Below are 27,242 nucleotides of genomic sequence, written 5' to 3' on the forward strand. Positions count from 1 at the left end.
TAAGAGTAGCAACAGCATATGAATACTGATAGCAGAAAGTCAGACACCAGAAGTGTCTCAGATTTGTTTTAACTTGTTTCTGTAACTGTTAAATGTTGTCATCTTGTACTTGTCCCAAGTTGCTGTATTAGACAGCCCAGGCATCTGAAGCTGTAAATAAGGAAGAGATATGAGAGTCAAGATGCACATCTTGACTGCCAGGGAGTGTAATAACTTGTACTCAGAGCTATTTACATGTGTGGCATAACTGATGTTTAGAGTGGAGAAGTTGTTTGTACTGTACTGAGTTATTATAAATAAAATAGACTCTGAATTGCACTTTAGTGTGGGTTAAACAGTTAAGGTCTGTGAGGTGATAGAAACAAATAAGGGAAAGCTTCTCTTCTTGAAGAAGGCAGTAGATTGGGACTAACCCTTTGTGAAAACATTTTTCTTCATAATATTCTGTGGAGAGCTCTGAACTGAGATGGGTTGATTTGTTAAATGGAGAGCATCGTGACAACAGATTTAAATATTACCCACTGTCCTTCACAAGAGGTCTGAGAAAAGAGAAGAGCCTTTTTCAAGGCAAAAGAGCTTTGCTAACATTGTGAGGACTTCTCCTCCTGTGTCCTGTTGTACCCGAAGTGCTGCTATTGCTGCAGTGCTACCTGGGTTCCCTCTGCATGGGGTTTAAAGCTGTGAAAGGCTTGGTTTGCAACAAATAGAAGATATCACCAGGTTTTTGGATGTGTTGGCAGATAGCTTTGATTTAAATATACCATTTTGGTTTTGGAGCAGAACAAACAATTGTTTTCTGTTTATCATAAAGAATTTGAATGCATTTAATTTTTTTTTTTAATGTGCAATCCAATCCAGTGGAGTTCTGAAATTATTTTGGAGGCAATCCAGTTGTTGCTTTGCTGCACAAGGGTTTCTGGTAAAGCATATTAATGCTCCTCAGGAGAGGGGGAGGTCAGCACAAGCGCTGCACAAATGAAATTTCTAGTACATGTAGGAGAAACAGGGGGAATAAGGACAGGTGAGAAGTATATCCATATATCCAGTGTATATCCAGTGCATATCCACTGCTAGTGTGAGGTGCCTGTATCCAATCAGCTTCTCTGTGATTTAGGCCTTCATATTCCAGGCTTCATTCTTTTGAGAATTTCGTTTTATTTTGCAGCTCAGGGTAAGGCAGAATTGTTGGTTTCTCCTTGGATTGTTGCCAAGAGTGCAAGGAACCTTTTTGTGAAGTTACTGATGTAAATTCAATATGTCTTTCAGCTTTTGAGCTCTTTGGAAGAAGCATAAGGACATAATATATCTAGAAAAAAATGACTGTACTCCTGAAGTATGATAAATGGTAATTCAGGCATGTTATTTAATCTAATGTAAAGGAAAAGCTTGTAGCAACATCTCTGCTTATCTTGTACAGGCTTTGTTTTGTTGTTTTTTCTCTGCTTTTGCTTTCTTTATTGATGTTACATCATTCTTTTTACTGCTTAAGTTCCTCCCTTGTCACATGTCAGTATTTTAGGCTACTTTACTCGTTTTAAATGGCAAAAGTCTGAAGAGCTTACTTTTTCTGTCACTCTGATTTACTGTGCTTTATTACACACTGTAAATTGAAATGCCCTCTGTGAATACAGTAGAGAATCAATTTAAATAGATTTTTATTGGAGTAAATAATTTCTGTGTGAAACTAAAAGCTATGAATATTCATAAGACAAAATAAATACAATTCGTGATAATGCATACTTATGAATAAATTGAGAACTAATAAATAGAGATTTTCAGGATAGAAGAATGAAAATAATCCTAAACAGAGATGCCTTTCTCAGTCTGTTACTTGATTTGAAAGACTAATGTTGTTTATTGGACTTGATGATCTCAGAGGTCTTTTCCAGCCTTAACATTTCTATGATCCAATGACTCTCTGGGTGTTCAATGGTGCCCTGTGAGAGAGGGACGAGCTCAAACCCAGCCTCTTGTGAAAACCCCAGGATGGTACCTCAACCCTTGATAAATGGACTTTGTAGTTTTACTTAGGAGAAGTTATAATTTATTAACTTTATTCTTGCTTGATGTTATTTTCCCTTTTTTGTTGTCTGTATTTTTTAACTGTTTTTGCAGTCCATTTTAGCTCTGTAATCCAAGAGGACCAGCTGTCTAGGCACATATGGAGAACTGATGAATATGTGCAAGTATTAATTGTGTTCTCAAATTGCTTTTTCTGTGGGTGCCAGTCAGGACACCTCTGTACCATCCACATCTCCCACACAAATTTTTTGCTCTTCAGTTCGTTTCCTTGTTTTTGAGACATCTTTGTATTGACCTATAGTCTGACCTTTATTCATCAACAGGCACTTGATGAATACTCTCTAATTTGATAGGTGATGTTTAAGGTTTGCATGGTAATATTACAGATTTTGAGTTAGACTAAACTATAAATATTGCACAGATCTTTAAATTCCAGCAGAGTTTTAATATAATTTGCTTAATTTAAAAAATCCAGACAAAACTGGGAAGAAAGGCAGGATTTTTGTATTGTTTCTAATTTGAGTATTTCCTTTCATGTACTGATGGTGCTTGCAGGCTTTAATATCTAATGTAGATACCAAAATCCATAATAAGGAACCTGGGAAAAGCTACTCACTTGCTTTTATAAGGAAAATAATTTTTTGTGCCCTTCTCCCTCATTACAGCCTAAGGCAGTTTTATAGGAAATGTCTTAAGGGACTGCTCTTGAGAGAGACAAAATCCTGACTTTACAGTGGTGGTAAATGAAGTCATGGTAACAAAATGATTATAAATAGGTCATCTTCTGTAATGTACCAGTCTGTTATGTATTTTCCTATTATGTGGCATTTATTTAGAGATGACAGAGGCAGCCTGAGGGAATTGCACGGAAGCAGGGCCTGTGTTGTGCTCGGGTGTGTTGGGTTTATGGCCCAGGTGGGCTGGTCAGGACCCCGAGCCCCTGTGCCAGGTGTTGGCTCTGGGGATGGTGCTGAGGGAAGAGGCCAATTCCAGCTTCTTCCACAGGGCTCAGCCCAGCTGTGGGGGGCCTCTGGCAGCACCTTTGGGGCAGGGAGATGAGGGGGAAAGTGGAGAAACAGCCCCACAGACACTGGAGCTGAGCAGGGGGAGGTGAACTGGTGATGGAGCGGGGATCCACATGGGCAGAACCCACCCTGGCACAGGGGAAAAGTGTGAGGAGGAGCTGCCATGGACTGACCCCTCCATTCTCCTGCCAGTGTGGGGAGGAAGTGATTCTGTGAAGGATGGAGGAGTTGGGAGTAAAGGGAAAAAATGTTGGGCTTGGGAAGAGGGTGGTTGAGGACAAGAGTTTTTTGTGTCTTTGGATCTCACCACCCAACTCTATTTTAATTGACAATAAGTAAATTCCCCCAAGGGAGGTCTCTTTTGCTGGGATGGCTGTTGGTGAGCAGGCTCTCTGTCTTTATTCCAATCCACAAATATTGTCATCTCCTCCCCTGCCTGGCCTGTTGGAGAGAGGGATTGAGAGAGGGGCCAGGTGAGGGAAGCTCCACACCAAACCCATCTTTTGGCTTTTGAACTCCACAGAGTTAATACGGAGTCATTAAAAGAAAAAAATGTACTGCCAGAATTCCACTTTTTGATGCATAGCTGCACATCTGAAGATTATCCAAAGATTGATTAGCGTGACTTGTTAGTTATAACAGATCAAAGAAATACAGCAAATGTTTTTGTGTCTGGGGATAGTAAAAGGAGGCAACAAGACGTGTTAGAGGACGTCTAATTCATTAAGCCCATTCAGGTTCTTTGTCTGTGACTCATTTTAATTAATACGATAAAAGTTCTGCAAAAATACTTACTTTTGTATTCCAGATTTGCCAAATATGTTTATAAATGCACACAGCAGATCATTCTAGATGGACTGATAAAGTGCTCCTTGCTTGGGAGCTTGTGATAAAGCCAGCTGAAAAATGAGGGGTTAGAGGTTGTATGAAAATTTACTGTGAATTGAATAGAATGAATGCTTACACATCAAACCGACTTGCATATCTTTTATTTAACTACTAACAGCATGATAAAATTTCAGGTTTGTTTATGATGCTACTCTTACTAAAACTGAAGGGTTTTAATACTGAGGAGGATTTTTTTTCTGTAAATGTGGTGTCTGGGGTCATCTGTTTTACAGTTTTCTTTACACAGGGGTAGGAATCCTGATTAGCTTAGCTTGGTGTTGAATTCTGAAGGGTTTTTTTAAATATTGAAAGAGAGAAGTCATTAAAATGTGAGCATCTCCTTCCTTCCTTCCTTCTCTCCCAAATGAAGCTCATTAGTCCCTGGGCTTGTGTAGTGTGAGGAGGGATATTATAAACTGGTTTTCGACTGCTTCAAAATCCCTTCTGCCTGCAAGCCTGGAATTAAGCCACTTCCAGCTCTGTTCTAGCTCTCCTTTCTCTCTCATGAGTGTATTCCTTCAGTATCATGGATCTTGCATCTATGGTTCTTCATAACATTTTTCCCAAGATCACAGCCACAGTTCTGCTGGCTTTCCACTTTCTCTTCCTCCTTTCCTTGCCACGGGCCTTGGATTTTCTGGAAGGACACCCTGTGTTTAGCTCTCTCTCAGTACTTGTGCATTCAGTTTAGAGCAGGTGAAACACTTGTGCTCTATAATCTCCTTTATTTGTATTTAAATACGTACTTCTGATACTTCTGTAAAAAATGACTGTTTGAACATAACCACAGAACATACTGTAATTTAACCAGCACAGAGTTCTGGATCTGAATGCTTGGATAACCGTGAACCATCATTACAGGAGTAAGTGGCTCTCTTGGCAGGTTTATTTGGGAAGTCTGAATATGATGGTTTGGGACCTGATTCTCATGATAATTTAATTCCCAACTGTTTTATTATTTAGATATACTTAATTTGCTTTTTTGTTATTACCAAACTCAACAGTTTTCATCTTGTGTTTTAACAACCTTTTCTTGTTCACAATAAATAGCATATAAAAATGGACATTTCCCATACCTACTGTCATTGTCAGCTTATATAGGGTGTACTTGTGACAACGTTTAGTAATAAAACCTAAATAAAATCGAGTAATTTCATTCTTATCAGCTGTGCATGATTATCTTCCTTGCATAAATATTTTCAGCCCCAGAAATTTATGTCTTTCTGTTAGGTCTGATGTCGGATTTTCTTTCTTTAAAGCAGAACCAGAACCGGTGTTGAGGCAGAGTTGAAAGATTGTGCATCTTTTAGTCTCAAAATTTTTTGATAGGAACAACTGATGATGCCATCTGTGCTTAACCTGCTTCAGCAAAACAGATGTGTAATCAGGTTCAGGGAAATTAAAAAAATACTTATCAAAATGGATTGCATTGATGTCTGTTTTCCTAAGTCATGCAAATCTAGTGGTCTTCTAGGAAAACAAACTCAAGTATGTGGAATTTCTTTTTTCATCTCATCTCAGCTATTTTTGGTAAACAAGTGAAAAACACTTGTTCTAATAATGTGTTGCAACAGAAAAGACTTATGCTTCTCTTTGTGGATGTTCCTCTATCAGATGTAGTCTTGGTAAATGCAGGTGTCTTCATTTAGAGGGCTTTTATAACCCACTCATGTGCAAGCAGAGATGTGATCAAGGCAGTGCCAGCTGATGAAGTCTCTGTGTCAGTCCATCTACTCAGTGTTTTCCCAAGTGAGATTCCAACATTTCAAGCTTTGCAAAGCGGTGGGAATGGAGCTCAGTTGTTAAAAAAACCAGCATCCAGCTGCAACAGGAGATCTTGTTTTCCTACTTGAGATCCCCCTTGGTTGTTTTATGCAGTATTGGAGACCGACTGTGTGGACAGGAGCCCCTTTGACACACAATCCTGACCCAGCACAGAGTGGAGTAGTTTGGACACACATCCTTATGGTATCTTATGGTACGGGTGGCCTTGGTTGTTGGCCTTAAACTTTCCTTTTTGGGAACTCACAAATAGTTACTTCCTCAGGGGAAAAAAGTATTTTCACTTGTCTGGTTTGGGGGTGTTTGGTTTTGGAGAAGAGGTTTTTTTCCATAATGGAGTAATACCAGGTCTTCTGGAAAGGATGCAAGTGTTAGATGTGTAAGTTTTTTGGGGGGGATTTTCTGTGTATTTATCTTTACTGATGGTGGTGGTGTGGGGGGGTTTATATTATTGATGGTAATTTTTCTCTTTCAAAGTAGTTTTCCTGGTGGATTTTATTGTTAATTTCTTTAGTCCTTTTTAGAGTGCTAGATAATGAATTTTCATACACACCCCTCATACCAGGCTAAATTTTGGTAACTGGAATATCACAAATAATTTAAAAATGCTTTTCTGTTGTGGTGGCTCATTGTTGCTGACTGCTCAGAGCCATTCAATTAGCTGCTGACAGAAAGCAAGCTTTTTCACCTCTCCATTGCTTTAAATCTAGAACTTTACATTTACTATATGATTGGAGTAAATGATTCCTGCTGTGCCTAATGAATCCTCTTATTTAGCATTAGGTATCATCAGAAAATGGGCCTCTTAGCAGATTGAGCCTAAACCTTAGGAATAAGAAGTTATTTAGTATGAATTGCACTACTTTTTGATGTAAATATTTTAAGGCTCATAAAAACTGGATTGATGTTCCTCTAGGGTAATTAAATGAAAATTTGGTAACTTATTAATCTCTCTCTCTCTCTCTCTCTCTTTCTCACATTCTTTGTCTTTCCAAACTTATTTTCCCCCCCTCTCTTTCTTTCCACTGCTGTTTTCCCTCCCTGCCTCTTTCTTTTTCTTTCTCTCTCCTCCCCCCTGCTCCCAAAAATGTGTGCCTTTACAGAAACATAAGGTAGATCTTTTCTACAAACTGCGGCATGTGATGAATGAGCTCATTGACCTCCGCAGGCAGCTGCTCTCGGGGCACCTGACACAGGATCAGGTGCGAGAGGTCAAGAGACACCTCACAGTGAGGCTGGACTGGGGCAATGAGTAAGTACTGGGTACTGTTTCTTCTAATTCTTCTGAAGTAACTTTTATTAACAAAAAAACCCAACACAGCATTTTCTTTCCAATAGCATTTGTGCACAGGGAGAACTTGGGATTATTTGAAAATCAAGTATAACTTTTTACAGTGAATTTATTGCCTTCTGCAGTGAGTTTTGCTCTCGCTGTGGAATGAGCTGTTTACCAGTAGCCCTTTCCTAGGGCTCCCCTCACTTATAAAAGGATTAGGTCACTTTACTTACTTGGTACCAACCTAGAGAATATTAGGCCTGAGAGGATATGTTCAGAGGTACTTAAAGCACATTTTTCTTCCATTGAAGAAGTATTTTAATGGTTGGTGCAAAAAGTAGAGAATCTCACAGTTAGCAGGAACACTGGAGCTGAGGCTGTGATATTTAGACTTTGTATCATGACGCTCCTCAGGGGTTTAGGCTCTCCTTGGTCAGTTCCATGGTGATTTTGTGGAGAGGTTCTTTTAAAGCCAAAGACAACTGCAATTCATTCACACAGAAATGGTAATAAATTGCTATTAGACAAAAAACAGCCCTTGGCCAGACTTGTGTGTCCTGAGATGTGGATCAGGCAGGTAAGTTGTGCATGACACACATGTGACGCTCTCAGACAAACAGCAACTGCTTTTCCACTGGGAGTGGGATTAATGCTAATGAGCATGTGGGAGTGGGGAGGAGTCCTGTAAATTGACAGATAAGGAGAAAATCCAATGTTTTTCATTAAGCTATGTTTGTTTGATTCTGTTCCTTAGTCACCTACATCAAAACCCCCTGTGAGGGACATACCTGAACGCCCTGATGAAGGTTTAGCAGCCCCCTTGCTGCACTTCATGTCTCTCTTGTTAAAAGAAAGCTCTGAAGGACATAGACCAATAGATTGCATCAAGTCTTTGCTCTGCAGTGCGGAATTACAGATATTTTCCATTCTTATTCCCAGTAGAGTAAATGGGAACCAAGAGACTGTTTTTGAGCATTACGCCTGCCTGGTTTTGCTCAGAGTTTATGGATCAAATTAGCAACAGGAAGCTGCAAAAATGCTGTGAGGAAAAAAAGATGAGGAGAGCAGACAGCAGTGCAGCAGTGAAGAGAATAGGTTGTTCTGTGAGGTGGCTATAGACCATTTTTGATGTAAAACCATTAAATAGGAATGTAATTAAAACTATAAAGGTAAATCTAATGCATGACAATTATGGAGAAGCATCAGTGAAATCAGTAAATATATTCAGCATTATATTCATCTACTCAGGTTGCCTATTTAGGAGAAAAAAAATTTATTTGCTTCTTACTACAGGTATTGAACTCCCTAGAGAAAGAGGTGCATGATATCAGAAATACATACAGTATTTAAATCTAAATATCTGGGACTTGGAGGGTATTTCTGCAACAACACACTTTTCCACAGAATTTTGGAAGAGTTCTGCCACTTTCTTCTATCCACCCTCTCTGAGTTTTATCACAAAACTTACAACCAGCTGTGTTAATCTGCTAAAAACAATAACGATTTTCATATACATATTCACATAGTACTGCCCTTTCTCAAGTATTATGATAGTGTTAATTGCTTGTTTTGTCATACTTGAGATTTGCAAATAAAATAAATGAAAAACCCTGTTATTAATGTGCATTAATGATGTCTGAGAAGACTGAGTACCTGCAGTTTGAGCAGGGCTGTAATTCCTCAAGACAGTCCAGTTTAACAGGAGATCCTCCATGGCCAAGTAGCTTTCAGGAAACAGGTCATCTCACACGTCTGATATGTAGCATGCTTGCTTATTTAGTGAGAGGCTACTTTTGTCCTGACCTTGATCATTAATGAATTGTATTCTTTGGGAAGGAGTGATGCAAACATGAAACTCACACTTCTTGTCACCACCAGTTAGGGATTTTTTTTCCTCTTTGTTAAACTGGTATAATTTTTCCCTCAAATACACTGGCAGTGGCTCAGTCTTCATCCCTTGTGTTGGGGTGGGAGCTGGTGGAAATCAAGGGACAGATAAACTCCTTGGATGAATAGCTGCAGGTTTCTTCTTTTGTGAAAGAAGTCATTTAGACTGTTCTCAGACCTTTTATTTGCTTCGTTTTGTGTGCCTACTGTAAATATTAAGTTTTGCTCTGTAGTTTGGTCTATTAAAATGTGGGAATACCGTTTTACTTATTATTGCTGCTAACCCTCTGTATTGTTGCTAATCATTCTTGTAACACAATACTGATTGCCCCTTCCTGTAGCAATTCCATTTTCTGTTGCTTACACATTCTTTCTCCCCTGTACAAAAAAAGATCCTGGACTCATCCTTTTGTTCATTCATTCGTGCTTTGTTCCTTGTTCCAGTTACCCCCAGGTAGCTTGGGTTTGCTCACATGCAGGGCTGATACTGCTGCTGCAGAGGATTTTGTGTTTCCCAATCAGAATTTGCTACTTTCAGATGAGCATCTTGCTGGTTTTAGACTTGCACTTTTAAGCATCTCTCTGTGTATTTTTGCACAACCAAAATCTCATCTACTGCTTTCTTTCCTGCATATCTTGCTGCGTTTTATACAGAATGCTGCAAATACTTCTGCTTTCTAAAAATGTTTCACTCTGATACAATTGGCCATAATATTAATATGTGGAAGTCTGAAATGCTATTGGAAGTGTCCAATGGTCTGTAAATAACAAGCAAAAAGTTGTTATAAATGTTATAAAGCTGAAATCTGCTATTTATCATCTCATTTAAATCATGTTATGAAGTGGACTCTTCAGTTCTTCATCTCATTTTCTGTCATGTTTCAAGTAAAATAGATACTTGATTTTAGAATTTTTGTTTAGGTTTCTGCTTCTACATGAATGGATAAGTTTTTCAACTTTTACTATTGCTTAGAATGAGAAACCAGAATGCAACTTTTTTTGCTGATGAAAAGCTGTTTCATTGTAGAGACTTTTGCATCAAAAACAGATGAAGGAATCTGCCTGACAGATCTTCTATTTGAAATGTGAATCCTCTGCTTCTGCTTCAGTGCCAAAAGCTAATTGCAGCAGTATGTGCAATACCTTGTGTGCCAGAAAGGCAGATAAAGCTTTCTTCAAAGTAATTCAGCTTGAAAATCAGAGGTCATTTCACCTGATCTCCAGGATGATTCTTTCAGATTAATGTAGCACCTGTCAGATTACCAGAAAGCATCCAGGTTTCCTTTCATACTTAGGGAAGACACTTCCTTCCCTGTAAATGTGGTATAGATACTCTGTGTTTAGGGTCAGAAACAGAGTAAAGAGGGGGAGCCACCAATACCTTCATATTTTTGACAGATAAAAGCCATAAACAAGATGAGTTTGTAGGCTTGTATTACTTTTTAGTCAAAGGTTATTCCTTTTCCCCATAAAATGTTATTAAAATCATTGCATTAAAAGAAATATTCCAAATAGTTGCCATAAATTCTACACAGAAAGATCCACAGGTAGCCAAGAGGTACAAATGAGTGTTTAAAATGAAAAACAAAGGGAAAATATTAGCAATGAATCTTTCACACTGTCATGCAAAGAAAATGTAACACACGTTTAAAGTCATGGTTTTTCTCCTACCTCACAATTGCAGTTGGAAAGCCAGTAGCAGTTGCAATGTTAGTACCTGCTAACTACTGACATCCATAACTGTGGAGGGGAATTTTGTGATCCAGTGAAGTCAGCACAGTCTTAAATTTCAAAAAGCCCTACATTTCAGTGCTCACACTATTAGATTATTTTGGGGCTTGGAGTGATTTACCCTCTTGTCATATTTTCTTGACATAAAAGGAATTAGAATGACTTTTTGGTAGTGTTGCAACAATTAGCTTAAAGTTGGTAAAATGCATGTGGATATATGAATTAAAAGTACAGATGATACCTGTTTTGAGAATTAAAGGCAGTTTTATTGCAGTAGTTGGCATTGTATCAAAGGAGATCAAAATGGGAGAGACCAACTTAACCATAAAGAAATGCCTTTAAGAAGGTTGCAGGAAGAGCAGCTGCCATTTCTGTCTAAATGTACAGCATCTTTCCTGAATAGGCTTGGAGTAATGATTGAGTTGGGATTAAAGGTCTAAGAAACTTTCCTGAATGTCAATCTTTGAGGAAAAGCTGAAAAACCTTTCTCTGTAGCCTGATACTGCCATGCTCCAAAGTATTTGCTACAATTCCCTTTTATCCTAAGATTCTTTACCTTCATCTCATCATCTTCATTTTAAGAAATAATTTCCTGTGTAGCATTACATCAGTACTTTATTAATTTCTGTATAGATGGCAGCCCCTGCAGTTTTTAACATAAAATAACTTAATTCCATCAAAGAAAAGTATCAGGTTGTATTATTAGAGTCTCATTTTGACAAACATGTTTTTTTCATGTATTTGATTTTCCATGGATTTCTGTATTGTATTTCCATCAAAGTCTGTTTTAAAGTCTATATGTAGTTTATGTGAATCACTGCTAGGATCATTTTCTTTCCCTTCACCATCTTTATTTGTGTAAGAGAAATACGAATGATATTGAATGAGGCTTTGATATACTGAGAGAAGGAATACAAGAAAAATTGATGCCTGTAGAATTAAAGATGAAAAGGTTGAGGGAAAGTGGACATTTTTGGAGCAAAGGAGATGAGATCGTGCACCCTCCAGAGATGTGATGAGCTCTCCCAATTTGTTCTTCAAGATTGAGTTTGCATCTGAGAGTTTTTTGGGGTTTTTTTTAAAGTAAAATGAAATATTTCTGCAAGGCTCTTCTAGGAAGAGTTATCCTGACTTGTGGTTTTACAGATTCTAAATGCTGTGCTGTTTGTATTGTAAATATATGGACATACTAGAAATTAGGAATATTCTTCAAAATTACCATTAAAACCAAGCTGTTTTTTTCTGGAAGCCTAGTTAACCTTGAGTTGTGTGTTCATCCCTTTCAGTATTAAAAAACCCTGTATTTTTTGTCAATTGGCTGGATTTCATATTACTTGAGAGAAAATTATCTAGAGATTTTAGGTGGTGGATTTTAAAAATTATTTTCCCCCAAAGAAAGGAAAATTGTGAAGACCTTTATGTAGAAGAGGAAGAATGCCTAAATGCCAGCTGGAGGTATCCCAAACAGATGCAGTCAAGAGGTAATTGATAGGCTTGGTGATATTTTGTAGGTATACTTGGGAAATAATTTTGAAGGGCAGTTCAGTGTGAAGGCAGAATAAAAGAGCACAAGAATTTGCTTGTAAAAGAAAGTATTGTGCAGACAGGAACTGTCAAATAAACAAACCAGCACATTATGTAATTTTTTGCATGCTCTGTTTTGGAGAAATACTGCCTGGCAGCTGGGGCTCTTCTATTCCCCCAGTGTTTGATAATTGAGAGGGAAAGTGGGCCACTGACTGTCATTGCCATCTCAAACATTATGTTGTCAGTCCTTCACAGGCAAAAAAATTATTGATACAAATTGAGTGTACAAACCTGAACTTCCACCTTCCACCAGTAAATGGCTGCATGTTTGTGCTCCAGCCAAGACACCCTTATTTGCTGGGAGCAAGTGTTGTGCAGGATTAACATAGTATTAGAGAATGAGAATCTTCTGGGCTGAAAATCCACGGTGTTAAGGGATTTAACTAAAAATAGGGTATTAGATAAGTTTCACAGGGATGCTGCTGCAGTTGTGTTGAACATTATTAAGCGAAGATAATACACTTGTCACGTTCTGAGTAATGAGTGCAGGCACTGCTTCACCCCAGCTCTCCAGAGAGCTGAAATGATGTGAACAGAACCTTGTCAGGCTGGGATTGGCTTGGCCAGGTGTTCCTGGGCAACTTTAACAGAGCTCTGTGACTGCCCTGGAACTGCAGTGCACACACAAGTGGCTTTGATAATGTTAGTGGGGAATAATTTGTTCAATATCTGTGTGCTGAGGGGAAATCCCTCCTTTATCTATCAATGTACTTCAGGGGTGGGAGTGTGCACACACGTGAATGACAGGGTATTTTGGAGGTTGTTTAGATACTCACTTTCAGAAAAGCTTCTGTGAATGAATTTGATGAGCATTAACATTTTTTAAAAAAAACCTTTGCAGTGATCTCTTACTGATTTTACCATTTTTTGGTATTATATTTTTTGACTTTGTGTGATAAGGAGGCTCAACTGGCAGCTGCAGGTAAGGATTACCTAGTGTGGCCTTATTTTAATCTTTTTCATTTGGTAAATAGATAGTCATTTTCATTTTTGCAGCTGCAGTTTTCAGATACTGGTCCTGGGCCACAGATAACTTGTGTTTGATAGGTTTAATCAAAACAAAGTGTGAAACCATCACTTTCACAATGTGGCATTAGAGCTTCGAATTTGGTATTTGACATGAAACTGCATTGAAGAAGGAAAGCTGTTCCCTTTTTTCCACTGAAAAGATAATTGATTTTAGCAAAGAACTGAGAAACTGGAAATTCCAGTTTCTCAGTAGGATGTTTCAGTGACCATACAGTGCTGCCAGGACAAGTGAACAGGGCTGAGCTATATTTTTGAGGTGTGATGGCTTAGGGATATAAATAAAGAAGGAAGACCTGATTAGCCTGAGTTTCAAAAAATAATTACGGAGTTTGGGAACTTCTGGGTAACGTTTAAAAGCACCGTGGTGAGCAAAGGTAGCTGAGCTTCCTCCTGGTGAGCTGCTTCTCCCTGGCTGTTGTTTTAAGCCAATTGCTCAGAAAGAGACACTGGACTGCCTGGAGCCTTCTGTTATTGCTCCACACAATTACTCTGCAGTACCAGAGAGGTTTTTCTCAATAAAATTTTTCATTTGCCATCAGGAACAAGTCTGTGCAGAATGTTTCCCTCTCTGATTACAAAATTAAATTGACTTTTGCTTTTCTTTTATAGTTCATTACAAAAGGAGTGCCAAGGTAGTTGGTGAGGGCACCTCTTCTGAAGTTGTTGGTTTTTTTTTTTTTTTAAGACTATCAAGAATTTCAATAGAAAATGTCTAGAAGTGAAGTATCAAAGTTACATAAGGCAGAAGCAGGAAAATAGTTAATTCATGTGTTGGGTTTTTTTCAAATTTACTCCTAATGTGTGTTTAGTGTACCTTTTTATTGTAATGCTCAGAACTCTCTCTGCCTCAGAAACTGAAGATCTATGGAGCAAAACTTGAGTTTTGTCACTTTTAAGGTTGTCATGTTCTGCAGTCTACAGTTATTAATTAATCATTAACAGTTGTCATTTATTTGTCTGGATGAAGAATATCTTATTCTGTCTGCTACTCATGTGAAGCCATGACCTGCACTGCCTTCTTTACAGCTGAATTCTTTTACCAGTCATCTTTGCATTGGTATTCTTTTTTTATCAGTTTATGTATTTGATTTGAACCAAAATATTAATTCTGTTCAGAATGATTAAAAATATTTTGTGTGTGTTACAAATAGAGATTAAGATTATTGTTATTGCAGTTATTGTTTGTTATTTAAAAAAATACTATGTTTCCACAGTAATAAAGTTGGGGGTGAAGTTTTATGAACACCAGGAATATCAAAGCAGCTTCCCAAGGCTCAGGATCTGTTGGCACGTTTGAACAGGGCTATTAATGGAACTTTTTCATTATGTAGTGGAGGATCTTACTCAAATACTGCAGCAGAAACCTGAGTACGAACTTTCTTTACCTGCTACATTTCCATGTACAAAATTAACTTTTTTGGGGTACTGCACCAACATACTGGCCAAAAGCTTCCCCTGCATTAATTGCCAGAGCTCCACTGAAGTCAGGGAACAAAAAGTAACAAGTTTGTAGAGGGATTTTTTGATATTTGCATTAAATTTTCTTTAGAAGGGTTACATGTTTAATGGTTAACAATTGCAGTCAGACTGGAATAGTTGACTATTTCCATGTCCCTGCCATGGAGGAGGCACATGCAGGAGGTGCTGGTGAACCTTCATGTACCACCCTGACACTGCTCCTTCCTTCTCTTCCAGACATTTGGGCCTTGACTTAGTTCCTCGGAAGGACTTTGAGGTTGTGGATTCAGATCAGATCAGTGTTTCAGACCTCTATAAAATGGTAAGAAATTCTGTGGAAGATTGCTCTGAGTTTTCACTGTGGGAGGGAAAGAAGAGAAAATGTTTTTATTCTTTACTCTTCCATGTTTTCTTGTTTAAAATGGTGTTGTAATCTAAATGTCTTCTTCATTTGCACCCTGACCACCAGCACTGTGTCTCTGGTAGCCTGAGTACCCTAAGCAGTGGCATGCTTTGATACATTTTCAGTTCAATTAATAAACTAACACAGTGTTACTCTTGGAAGGTTCTGTGAGCCCAGAAAGTCCATGAGAGCCACTATTTGATTCTTTCAGCAGATCTGCAGATGAAGAATACCTAAGTGAAAAGTCTGGGTTTAGTGGTTGCATAGATAATAAACATCTTTGCCCTGCTACAAAGACTTTTTGAGCTCACTAAAAAAGGGCAGAGAGGAGGGAGACCAGTGCATAAGTTAATTTAAGCAAAATTAATCCTTGAGCATTAAGACCATCCCTGTTTTATGTCAGTGCTCCTTAAAAACATGATGTGCATTTGAATAAAAATATTTGGATTTTCAGGTAAAGTAGTATAATCCCTTCACTGGAGTGAGTTCCAAATTCTGTCATGATTAGTCACTTGTACAGTCCTGTTGGTACCTAATGAAGTTGAAGTTGTTTTGGAAATGTGAATTGTGCCATTAACGAACTGTAAAGTCACTGATGCATGTTACAACTTAATTGTGTTTGGACTCTCTGTTAGTAGGACTAATACAGATAATTTTGGTTGTGTTGTGATGTAACTGTAGAGGGAGAAACAGCATGTAATGTTCAGCAGGTAAGCAGCATGTAAAATTCAGGAAAGTAAATGAAAACCCTTCCTCAGAGGCTGTTTTATCCAAAAAAGAAAGCCCCAAACAACCCAAATAAAAACCCCTCAGCAATTATTTTATACAACTTCTTCACTTAATATCTTCCAAAGAAAATAGAGTGTTTTCTACGTAATGCTGTTACAGTGTCACTCACTTCTAGGAAGCTTTTAATTTCCTATTTTAAAACAGTTTTGACTTTCAGCTATTTCAGATTAGGAGCAGAGAGGTCCATGGCTTGGGGATGGGTTTTGGTGTGCAAGATATACCTTTTCCTTAAACCAAAGGCATGTTTTGTAAACAGGCTGGGTGCTGTTGCTGGTTTGGATTATTTGCACCATATAACAGTGGATTTCATGGAAAGAAATAAAAAGTGTTGCATAAGAAATATGAAAGTACACCAGTCTATAGAGCTAATTTTTAAAGTTTGTTCCTGATTTTCCATGGTCTGAGGAGAGTTTGGTGCCAGTATAGCAGAGTTTTCCTTCAGTACAGCGTGGAAATAACTCGCTACCAAATTCAATCAGTGAAGACTCAGAGTGTGAGATTAGTTGCTAACTAAGGATTGGTTTATTACTCTGAGGTTTATTCTGCACATTTTTTTACTCTGAATTCTTGCAATACTGCAAGTAGGCAATATTTATTGCCAGAGCAGCCTAATTGTGTCACCCCTTAGTCCTGTGCCTGTGCTGCTCCGTTCTGGGCTGGGCTCAGGACACACCATTACTCACTTCACACTTCACTGCTGCCGGCGTCTGTAGATGCAAGAGGACAGTGCTGTCTAATCACATCTCTTCACAGTCAGAAGGCAATTTCAGGAACCAAAGCAGCTGAAAACCTGTTACTTTTTTAAACTTGAATTTAGTAAAAAATGAGGGAAGGGTATGTTGGTGACTTAGGTTGTTTTAGGGTTATTTTTAATGTGGTTGGGGGATCATTGGTATTATTTAACAAAAACTCAGGGAGAGAATCCTCCTTACTTGTGATGAAATACTTCATGGATTCTCAAATGAGCAATGGGTTTTACATTGTAGAATAATCTTGCAGGAATAGTTGTGAGAGCCAAATTGCTTTCTTGTATTTTCAGGATTGTAGGATGTTAAATGTAACATAGAAAACACTCATTAGCAGAGCAATGGGTGAGGTAGCACATCAGACTTTTCTCTCTGCGACAACAGATTCAAGCATTTTTTACTCAGTCATTAGACTTAGCACTGCTCTTCTTGATAAATTGTAAGTTGTTAAATTTGAGCCTCTTTTTCAGCTCTCATGTTTCATGCTAAGTGTATCCATGACTGCTGGGTGATGCTGAATTCATCTGTTTGGCAGAACTGTTGTGCTCTGAGGCCTTGCTCATCCTGCTTCTCCACGTTACTCATTCTGAAGCTAAATGCCAGTGGCTGCAGGATGCACAGTATTTGTCAGGAGTTGTTGCTTTGCTCCTGAAGGAAAGCAAGTTGCCCTTTCCCTATGACAATGTTTGTGACTTTAACCAATATGACAGAACACTTTTAAAAAATACATATTACTTTTGAATGGTGGGAAAATATGTTCTCAGAATTCTGCCACAGAGCTCAGTGCTGGAGTTGCCACTGGATTGAAGTTGTCGTTTAGGAACACAAAGTCCTGCAGAATGTCAGGAACACTTGGATGGCACATTTTAGTGGAAAGGGTTACAAGTTACAAACGTCTGAAGTCATTTCGCAAATCAGAAATGTTTAAAGCTGGTGATGAATTAGGTTTAGCTTTTCTATAAAGTTATTGAAGTGGGTGTGTGTCTTCAGGACAAGTTCAGGAGGTGCATGAAAGGCACAGCTGTTGACTGTGTAACTGCTGCAGCTTAGGCATTTCTTCCAGCTGTGTGAGAGAAATGCCACGAGTTCACCAGAGTTCCTATTAAAAAAAAAATAGAGTTCCTAAACAAATAGTTTCAAATTAATGCTGCCATTAATGCACCTCATAACTGTTTATTCTTTATTCAGATGGTAAATGTGATTGGTAAGGAGGAATAGTCAAGAAAATAGTTCAGTTACCCAGAACTCTACTAGATAAGGAAAACAGCTGGACACAAGCTGGACAGGAAGATCACGAAATCTTTGTTGTGATTTTCTTGGTTGTTCTCTGTTTAACAAAGCAGATTGACAGAGAACAGGTTTGTGTATGTTGGGTTCTAAACCCCAGTAAGAGGTCAGATGAGAATATTAAGGCAGAAAGCAGTTTAAGACTGACTTGGGAATGATGGGATTCACTTACCAGGCATTGCTAGGAAAGGAATGAGGAAGAACAACACTGAAAACTGATATTGGTAGATAAGATACCATGAGAAAGAGGTTTGATGGGAAGAAGAAGGTAAGGAGAATTGATAGCTCTTTCAGTAAATTAAGAACAAAACCAAAGATGCTCACTAACAGGCCAAGTTGGATAAGTTAGGAATTCTTCTTTTCCTCCAGGCGTTAGAGTGAAAGGGACATTGAGGTTACCAAGAGCAAGTTTACAAGAACCGAATTTTATAGAGAAGTATAATAGAATAGCACAAATGGGCAAATAGAAAAATTGGGCAATGCACAAATTCAAGTTTAACAAGCAAATGTGGTCAATTGTATCAAGAAACAGTTTTATATAAATAACCTGATGGTACTGGGAAGCTAAAGAAAAGTTTTTATACTGGAGTAAACCAACTGGCACATGATGCAAGAAAATAATGTGGCATTTAATATCCTTCTTGCCCCACTAAACTCTGGTAAGATGTTAACTTTATCAAGAACTTTTTAGTTCCAGGGGATTTAGAACTGTGTACATTCCAGCTGGGATCTCTGGAGAAGCCACATCAGATGTGTTAGTGATAATCATTGGGAAGGTGGGTAAGGTTCCAGAATACCAGCAAAGGGCAAGCAAACTTCACACCTTAAAAATGGGTGATGGAGGAGGAGCTAGTAATTGTTCTCTCCCTGTAAAAAATGCTGGAAAATAAAAATAATAATAAAAGAAAATAATAATTACTTGCAGCAAGGACATGAGTGAGTGTGAACTTGTCCAGAATAAGTAATTTTAAAAAGTTTCAATGTATTTCCAGAACACAGATATGTATAGTGGATAGAGGAGAAGCAGCTGATGCCATATTTAGATTTAAATAAAGGTTTTAAACTTTTTTTTCTTAATTTAAATTCTCCAAAGGTCAGTAGTTCTAGATGAAATTACTGTAAAATAAACACAGAGCTAATTAAAAAACCCATACTCAAGAAAAAAAAGAAAAGGAGAATGGTTGTCAATAATTTGATTAAATAGGAGGAGGGATGAATTTGCTGAATTTCTTGAGGTCATCCTCCATTTTGTAGTGCTTCAAGTTTAATTAAGGACTAGATGCTGAAATAGGGAGTCTGCTTACTAAATATACAAAATCCACAAAGTTGGAAATGGTATTTCTGATTCTTTCAGTGGAGGGAAGGATCAGAATTCCAAATAATATAGAGAAACTGAAGAAATTATATGAAAAGTGTAGTATACCAGGGAGAATCAGAAATGTAAGGTTTTAACTGCTGCAATCAATTGTTACCTCAGAAGTACAGATTGGGACACTGCAAGCTTAGGTGGTTTTGTAGAGGAGATTTGAGGTTATAATGCAATCACAAGCTGAATTAATTAATCTTTTCATCCTAATGATGGATAGGAAAAGAATCAATAGGCTAGATTTCAATAGCAAGGAATCAGTTGAAGCATCACAAAACACTTTGATGAGAACAGCTATACTGAATGTTGTATTTGTTAAAGTGTGCACAACCTTTACAGACAACTATCTTTTGGGAAGAATAAAGGTAAAACTGATTTTTTTTTTTTGTTTTTTAGAAGGAAGATGGATAATTTCTTAACAGTCCTGATTTTTATATCACCTTGAAAGGCTTTTCAGGTTGGAAGGGCCCTCAGAGAGGTCTAGGCAAACTTCCTACTCCCAATGCAAGGTCAATACTGAACTCAGACCAGGCTACAAAGAGTTTTGTCCAATTGGATGTCGAAATTCTTCTAGGGAAAGGATTGGATCCCTGTTCTAATGCTTGGCTGCCCTGATGGAGTTATATTTTTCCTTGTTGGAACATTGGCATATCCAGTGTTGTAATTGATGACCACAGTATTTTGACCAAGCTGCTGTGCAGCTCTGTGGAGAGCCTGGCTGTGTCTTTGTGCTGGGAACTTCATGGTTACAGGAAGGCTGCCACAGGTCACCTACAAACCTTTTCTTCTCCAGACTCAAAATGCTGCATTCCCTCCATCCTCCTCAAACACCTTGGGCTGCTTCGCTGTCCTTTGCTGAATGCAGTGTTTCAGCTGTAGTTTACTGAGTGCTAAGGAAAAAGGAATAAATGTTATTCTCAGTCTACTGGCTCCATTCCTAATAACAGAAACAGTACATTGTTAAATGTCCCTGCTGCCAGAGTGCTCCCCTGACTTACGTTTGGCTTGCGTTAGTGGGACCCTGCCAGTCTGCTGCCCCCAGTTTAGGATCATCTGGGAATTTAAGGCTTCATAGGTCTCAGGACAGACCCCTGAAGAATCTACACCATTAACCACTACCTTTGGAGCCTGAAAATCCTACTGTTTGTGGGGTTTTTTGACAAAATAGTTTAGTCTACCCATGCAGGTGTAACTTTACAGCTTGGGTACAGGAATGCTGTGGGAGACTGTGCTGAGGGCCTTGCTGAGCAGAGGAGAAACAACAGCCACTGATTTTCCCTCATCTACTGATTTGGTTATTTTACCTCAGGGGAATCACTTGATCCAGCATAATGTACCCCTGATAAATCCATGTTGGCTATTTTCAGTCACCCTCCCATCCAAGTACCCAAAAATGGCACATACCCTCTGGGCACTTTGCCTGGCCAGAGGCAAGGGCGCGTAAAATTAACTCAGTCAGTGATTGTATTGTTACAATGTGGTCCTGAAGCATAAAAGCAGAGAGTTAGTAAAATCTTATCTTCTGATAGTGGAAAAAATTAAAACCTGAGATTTTTACCACTTATTGTTATAGGTTTACCTCAGTGTACACTCTGTAAGCAGCAGTGTTTGCTGAGGGATCTCTTCAGACCACCTCTCATATTTGTGTTGGTTGGGTGTCTCTCTCACTTTCTTACTTGGATTTAGAGATTAATTTAATCAAAAGAAGTCAGGATACCTTGAGTAGCTTAAATAACTGGTCTTTTCTGTGCCAGATGATTCTGAGTGGTTGCAGGTGACAAAAAGATTAAATAGACAACTCAGCCAACTTAAAGGCTTTTAACATTCAGAAGATGGTGCAATATTCAGATGAACAGTGGAGCGCTAGAGCACTCTTTTTCTACTGAGAGTGTGAAAGAGGGCATTTTTATAACTGTGAATGTAAACAGATGTCAAAATATGCCATTTAGAATTCATAGAATTGTTTAGGTTGGAGGACACCTTTAAGATCCTTGAGCTCAACCATTCCCCCAGAACTGCCAAGGCCCCCACCGACCCCCGTCTCCAAGTGGCACAGCTACACTTCTTTTAAATCCCTCCAGGAGTGGGGACTCCACTACGGCCCTGGGCAGCCTGTTGCAATGCTTGACAACGCTTTGGGTGACAAAATTTTCCCTAATAGCCAACCCAGCAGTGAGGGGCCCAAAACTGAACACAGGATTTGAGATGTGCCATCACCAGTGTCAAGTACAGGGGCGTCCTTGGCTAGCTGGGCCCGCTGCTGGCTCATGTTTGACTGGGACCTCCCCAGTTAACCAGAACAGCTGGTGAGGGATTGAAAGGGGCTCAGTGAGCACTTCTGCCAGCTTCCTCAGTACCCCAATATCTCCTTGCTTTATTCTCATTATGAAGAGTCTCTCTCCTTTTGTGGTAAAAAAATCTTATTTGTGTTCTGTGTGAAAGACAGTGTCATAGATTGAGAAGAATATTGCCACATACATTTTGTGGACAATCTTTTACTTTCACCTCCTTTGAAGCTTTGTGTTTGTCAACAGATCTGCTAATTCTGATACAGAGTGTAAATGTTTGGTCAGAATAAGATGTTGGGTTTGTAATAGGAGAGAGATGGGGCGAATGAAGAAAGTATTTATTAGTGTGTGGTAGTGTCAGTGTAAATATTTCTGTCTAAAATGCTAATATTAAGATGATATGCAGGGAAAGGCATGGTAGAATCATTAATGATTTTTTTTTAAAGCTCTCTGAAACCTTTTCAATTTAGATTAGTATTTAAATCTCTGTTTGGAGATTAAATGGCTTCAGTGAGTCTTGCAGTCCATTTTCTGATTATAACATCTAGCATAAAAGGCTTTAAATACAGCATCATCCTCTGAATTTTTAGACATGTAGCTCTTTACACTGATGCTTCTTTACAGGTGTTGGGCAGCTGAAATTGTAGAAGAGTCTTTAACCATTTTTCAGGATTTCATTTTCTTATTAGAGCAAAAAGTTTAAACAACATCTAAAATCCATCTTTCTTTCTATATGCCTGTGTTTTTTAACAAATGCACCTTCTCACAAACAATATACCAGGAGATGATGGTTAGTGGTGAGGTATCTTCCCGTTTAGTGAGAGAAGATAGAGATTATACAGAATAATGAAATTTTCCAACACTATAATAACATTTCTTTTTGAAATTCTGTCTAACTCCTGACAGCCGTTTACTTTAAAAGCTAAGGTAAATACCCCCTGTAAATTCAAGTAGTTAGGTAAAGCACCAAGTTAGCTGAGAAAAGCCTTTAGGAAAGCAAGTGGTCTTGTGAGTGATGATACACTGTGGAAAAAAAGGCCATGAAAAGTTGATAATCATTTTGAAAGTCATATTTTAGAATTACTGTTCTAATGCTACATAAATATAATGGAAATATTTCTTACTTTCAAAAAGGTTTAAATTTTGCTATTTTATATCTCCACAGCATTTGTCAAGTAGACACAGTGTCCAGCAGAGCACATCACAGGTAAATACCATCCACATTTGAATTTTTTCTTGTCTTTAAGTTTATGGTAATGTAGGTAAAGGTGTGATGGAGATTATTGGGTAAGTCCTTACCCATAGAACACTTCCTCAGAAGATTCCCAAGTATTTAAGTCACTAAGGTCCTTCAAATTCCATTTAGGTCTCTGAGCTCATAACTGTTGTTCTTAAAAGATCAACTTGTGTAGTGAGATCAAAAGCCTCACTCTGCCTGGGTGACTCCTCTCTACCTGCTAACACGTGGCTTAGTGGCTTCTGTTTCACACATCCTTTCTGTACTAATATAATCCAGTCCTGGTCATGGAATCTGGCTTTGATCTTTACAGAGATCTGTGCTTCCACAGGTACCTGTCTTTAAGGAATGAGGATTTCTTTGGATTCTATTTAAAATCCAGAACAAAATTCCTTTTAAACCAGTACAGATCTGAATTGTACGTCTGAAAATGTTCAGATTTTCTTGGTTAGAATGTACCTGTCTATGCATTCAGAGGAGATGAGCATAGGGAACTTAGGATGTTCATGCTTTCTGTTTATTAAGATCAGAGTGAGTGCATGTAAAGGGCTGTAAAAACTGAAAGCATACATTTACTTACACTCTTTTTTCTTTGGCCACCCCAGCATTCACTGCTTTAAATATGTCTTGATATGTTGAGTCAAAATGTAAACCTTTCAACTATTTGGCTTGGTTGGTTGCTCATGTTACCAATATCAACCCTTATTAAGTGGTTTTCTACCTGCAGGACAAACTGGCCTGTTAAGCCTGGTTTTAAGTCATGGATTGTTTTTGAGTGAAAAACACCCTTAAGTTTAGGTCCAAATGTTCCCCCAGCAATGCCAAGCCCATCACTAAACTGTCCCTGAGCTCTACATCTACACAACTTTTAAATCCCTCCAAGGATGGTGACTCTACCACTTCCCTGAACAGCCTGTTCCAGTGCTTGGCAGCCCTTTCTGTGAAGAATTTTTCCCTAATATCTAATCTAAACCTCCCTAGCACAACTTGAGACTGTTTTTCTCTTGTCCTTTTGCTTGTTCCTTGAGCAAAGAGACCAACCCCCACCTGGCTACAGCCTCTTTTCAGGGAGTTGCGCAGGGCAATAAGGTCCCCCCTGAGCCTCCTTTTCTGCGGGCTGAGCCCTCCCAGCTCCCTCAGCTCCTCCTCATCTGACTTGTGCTCCAGACCCCTTCCCAGCTCCGTTCCCTTCTCTGGAGAAGCTCCATCACCTCAGTGTCTTCCTTGGAGTAAGGGGCCCAAACCCCAGGATTTGAGGTGTGGCCTTACCAGTGCCCAGTACAGGGGGACAGTCACTGCCCTTGTACTGCTGGCCATGTAAGTGACCTCTATAAATGAATTGCAGCTGCTGGAAAGTAATAATGTAGCAAATGTTATTAAAAATGCTTTGAAGTCCATCTGCTTTAAATGGAAATCATCAGGAACCACCCCAGTACTATTTTATAATTCATTTTCAGTACCAGGATCAAGGCAAAATTTGAGAAATAGGATTGACTTGGTTTACTTGATAAAATCAGATTTCCAATGCATAAACCATTTGTTTTGTATCTACTTGGTTATCACAGTTTCATCAATCTATTCAAATTAGAAGTGTTAAAAATAGAGGAAGAAAACTTAATCTAGCACCTATCTCTGAGGCAGAATATATTTGAGATTAGGCTTTTACTTGACAGAGAGAGGAGAGGCAGCCTCTCAGTTAAAATGATCAAGTTGGTCACGTGTCCTTTATTTGTGAAGAGCTGCCTATGGTTTTCCCTGCTTTGAATCAGGTGGATACGATCCGTCAGCGGCACGGGGAAGCCTGTCGGATGCCAGTGCCTCATCACTTCTTCCTCAGCCTGAAGAGCTTCACCTACAACACCATTGGAGAGGACACAGATGTCTTTTTTTCTTTGTACGATGTCCGGGAAGGCAAACAGATCAGGTAGGAAGGTGTCAAATAGCTGAAAAGCTTCCTAGGAAAAGAGCTGTGAACAGAGCAAATATATTGGAGAAAAACACGTGGGGTGTTCTTGTGGCCCAGCTAGAAGGACAGAGCTGATAAATCATAAGTGGCTGGCCCTGCAGTCCTTATGTGGGAATATCAGAAATGCTGGTCTAGCATAGGAAATTTAGTGAATTAGTTGAAGGTTGAATGTTTTAGTTTTCTGACTTTACCTCCAGACATTACTGAAGCTCTTAGTGTCTCGTAGCTTCCTCCTTCGGGCTGTTGGTTAAGAAACACAAATAATGACAGGGCCAGGCTATGGGGCTGGTTTGAGAAGGGACTGCTGTGTGCCTCTTTAACTCTTCTCCACTCACTGCCTTCCAGGCCTGTCACAAAATAGCTCGTTCTCATCACTGTATTGCTCTCAACATCAACTACTCATGTATTCCTTTGTCTGTGCTCTCAGTACACTGAACTAATTGGTACCAGTGTTAGCAAACATGAGATGGGCTTTTTCTTTTACAAGCATATGTTTTGAAAACATCAGAGTATATAGAAGAGCATTTATTTTATGTCTTGGAAGTTTAGCAAATGCAGCTTGGTCTGATCTGAAGAACAGCATGTTTGTGGAGTGTTCTGAGTTTTGGTAAAAGCATGTCCTGACAGTCACTTGCTGCCATAGTCAAAACTCTCCTAATTTTCAGCAATTAGATTTAGACTTGTTTTAAAGTGAGGGAAGAGCCACAGAATGTTCTTTCCTCTCTTCAGAAGAACATAGTTATGTGAATAATGTTCATCCAAGAAAGTTCAGAGTAGAGTGATAACAGTTTTGTTTCTCTTCACAGTACATCCCACTAAAAATTGGTCTATATTAGAAAGCTTTGATGACTTGATGGTATTTCCTGATATCCAGCTTAAACCTCCCCTGACACAGCTCCAGAAATTCCCTGCTGTCCCTGGTCACAGAGAGCAGAGATTGGTACCCTCCCCTCTGCTGCCCATTGGGAGAATGCTGAAGGCTCCAGTGAGGTCTCCCCTCAGTCTCCTCCAGGCTGAACAAACCAAGTGCCCTCAGCCACTCCCCCTTTGGCTTCACCTCCAGACCCTTCCCACCTTTGCAGCTCTGTGGACACTCCAGCTGATGTAGTTTAGGAGGATGTGCCTATGATTCCTCTCTTGAGAGAATTACCAGAAAATAACTGTTAAGAGGGAAAGGTGAAAATGGAAAACGAAGCCAAAAAAACGTGCACAACTAGCTCCTACTGCGAAGCAGTAAAATATTAAATAATTTAGATGAGAAAAGGTGCCAGGAAGAGGAAGGGACAGGCAGACGAGCTGCTGCCAGCAGAAGTTGCTTTGAAAGGAGATGAATTGTCTTGGGCTGCAGTTTGTATGTAAACACTGAGTGGAGAGCCTTAAGGAAAGGGTTTTGTCAGTGATGAAAATAAGGTCAAGAAAATAATAGTTATAATGAGAAAAAGCACAAAGAGTGATTCAGGCAAATTTAAATATATATAGTAATGCTTTTTTGTGCAAACAGTTGTTATTACTTAGCTCTTTGCATTAAGCCTCAGTGGTCGGCTGTAGTGAAAACAGCATAATTTTTACATTTTCTTACATGCCAGAGAGTGCTGGGGAAGAAATGTGTAATGAGGCTGAGCTCTGTTTTGGAGAAGAAACCAAAAAACAGACAAACACATAGCTACAAATTTAGAATGATGTTTTTATATCTACTTTAAAGCATTTCCCTTCCTCTGGGGAAATAGTACATTAAGGTAAAAAACCTAAGCAAGGCTTCTGCACGCTGCACTCTAAATGAAAGGGACAAATTGACTTCTGAAATGGCTTGGAGGTTGATAAATTTCTTACCCAAGCAGTGCACGCTGGAGGCTGAGTGGCTTTCAGCATTACTGCCTTGGACATGTGCTGGATTACAAACCTCCCTGAACCTGCTGGTGCCAAGAGTTATTTCTCAGGGAGGTTAAGTGAGGAATGGGTGAAAGTTGCAGTGTTTTTCAAGGGCTGAAGTAACAACATGCACCAGGTGTGGATTAGCAATCAGAAGGTTGGAGCAGCAGCTGAAATACAGTTGGAGGTGGTTCCCAGGTTCTGAATACAGAAATGTTGCTGTGTTTAATGGTTGTCAGCAAAGGAGGAGCAGACAAAGGATGACAGGGAGGAGCTATGGATGGCAGGAATAACAACACTGCCATCAGAGGCATCAGACCTGGAGGTAAACACAAGGAAAAAGTTACTTCATTTTTAATCTGACAGAAATATAAAGAGTAATACTTGTAAGTAAATAGAACTTGAAGGCTCAGATGAAAAGGGATCAAAGTTTATTTGTCTTTTTTAAAGTATTTGGGATATTTTTTTTCTTGCATACAAAAGCCACTAGTCTAGCAACAAAATCTTTGTGATTCATCTTTAATGGCTCAGTTTGTTTGCTACGTGGAAGTTACTGGAAAATGATGTGGTAATTGATCCAGTTTGGATTCTAGCCAATGATTATAC

The 27,242-nt window shown here is 38.9% G+C and overlaps 1 protein-coding gene across 11 annotated transcripts in view; it reads left to right on the plus strand.

The window, feature by feature from the left end:
* DOCK3 (dedicator of cytokinesis 3) overlaps nt 1-27,242 on the plus strand; it is a 185,539-nt gene that overhangs the window by 53,426 nt on the left and 104,871 nt on the right. For all 11 annotated transcript variants that reach the window (XM_048315970.1, XM_048315971.1, XM_048315976.1 and 8 more), the window contains exons 6-9: nt 6,821-6,969; nt 14,923-15,007; nt 22,730-22,771; nt 24,571-24,725. In XM_048315970.1, coding sequence (XP_048171927.1) covers nt 6,821-6,969; nt 14,923-15,007; nt 22,730-22,771; nt 24,571-24,725 — 431 coding nt within the window. The remainder of the gene's footprint in view (nt 1-6,820; nt 6,970-14,922; nt 15,008-22,729; nt 22,772-24,570; nt 24,726-27,242) is intronic.

Source organism: Corvus hawaiiensis, chromosome 11 (genome assembly GCF_020740725.1).
Source record: "Corvus hawaiiensis isolate bCorHaw1 chromosome 11, bCorHaw1.pri.cur, whole genome shotgun sequence".
Classification (NCBI taxonomy): Eukaryota; Metazoa; Chordata; class Aves; order Passeriformes; family Corvidae; genus Corvus; species Corvus hawaiiensis.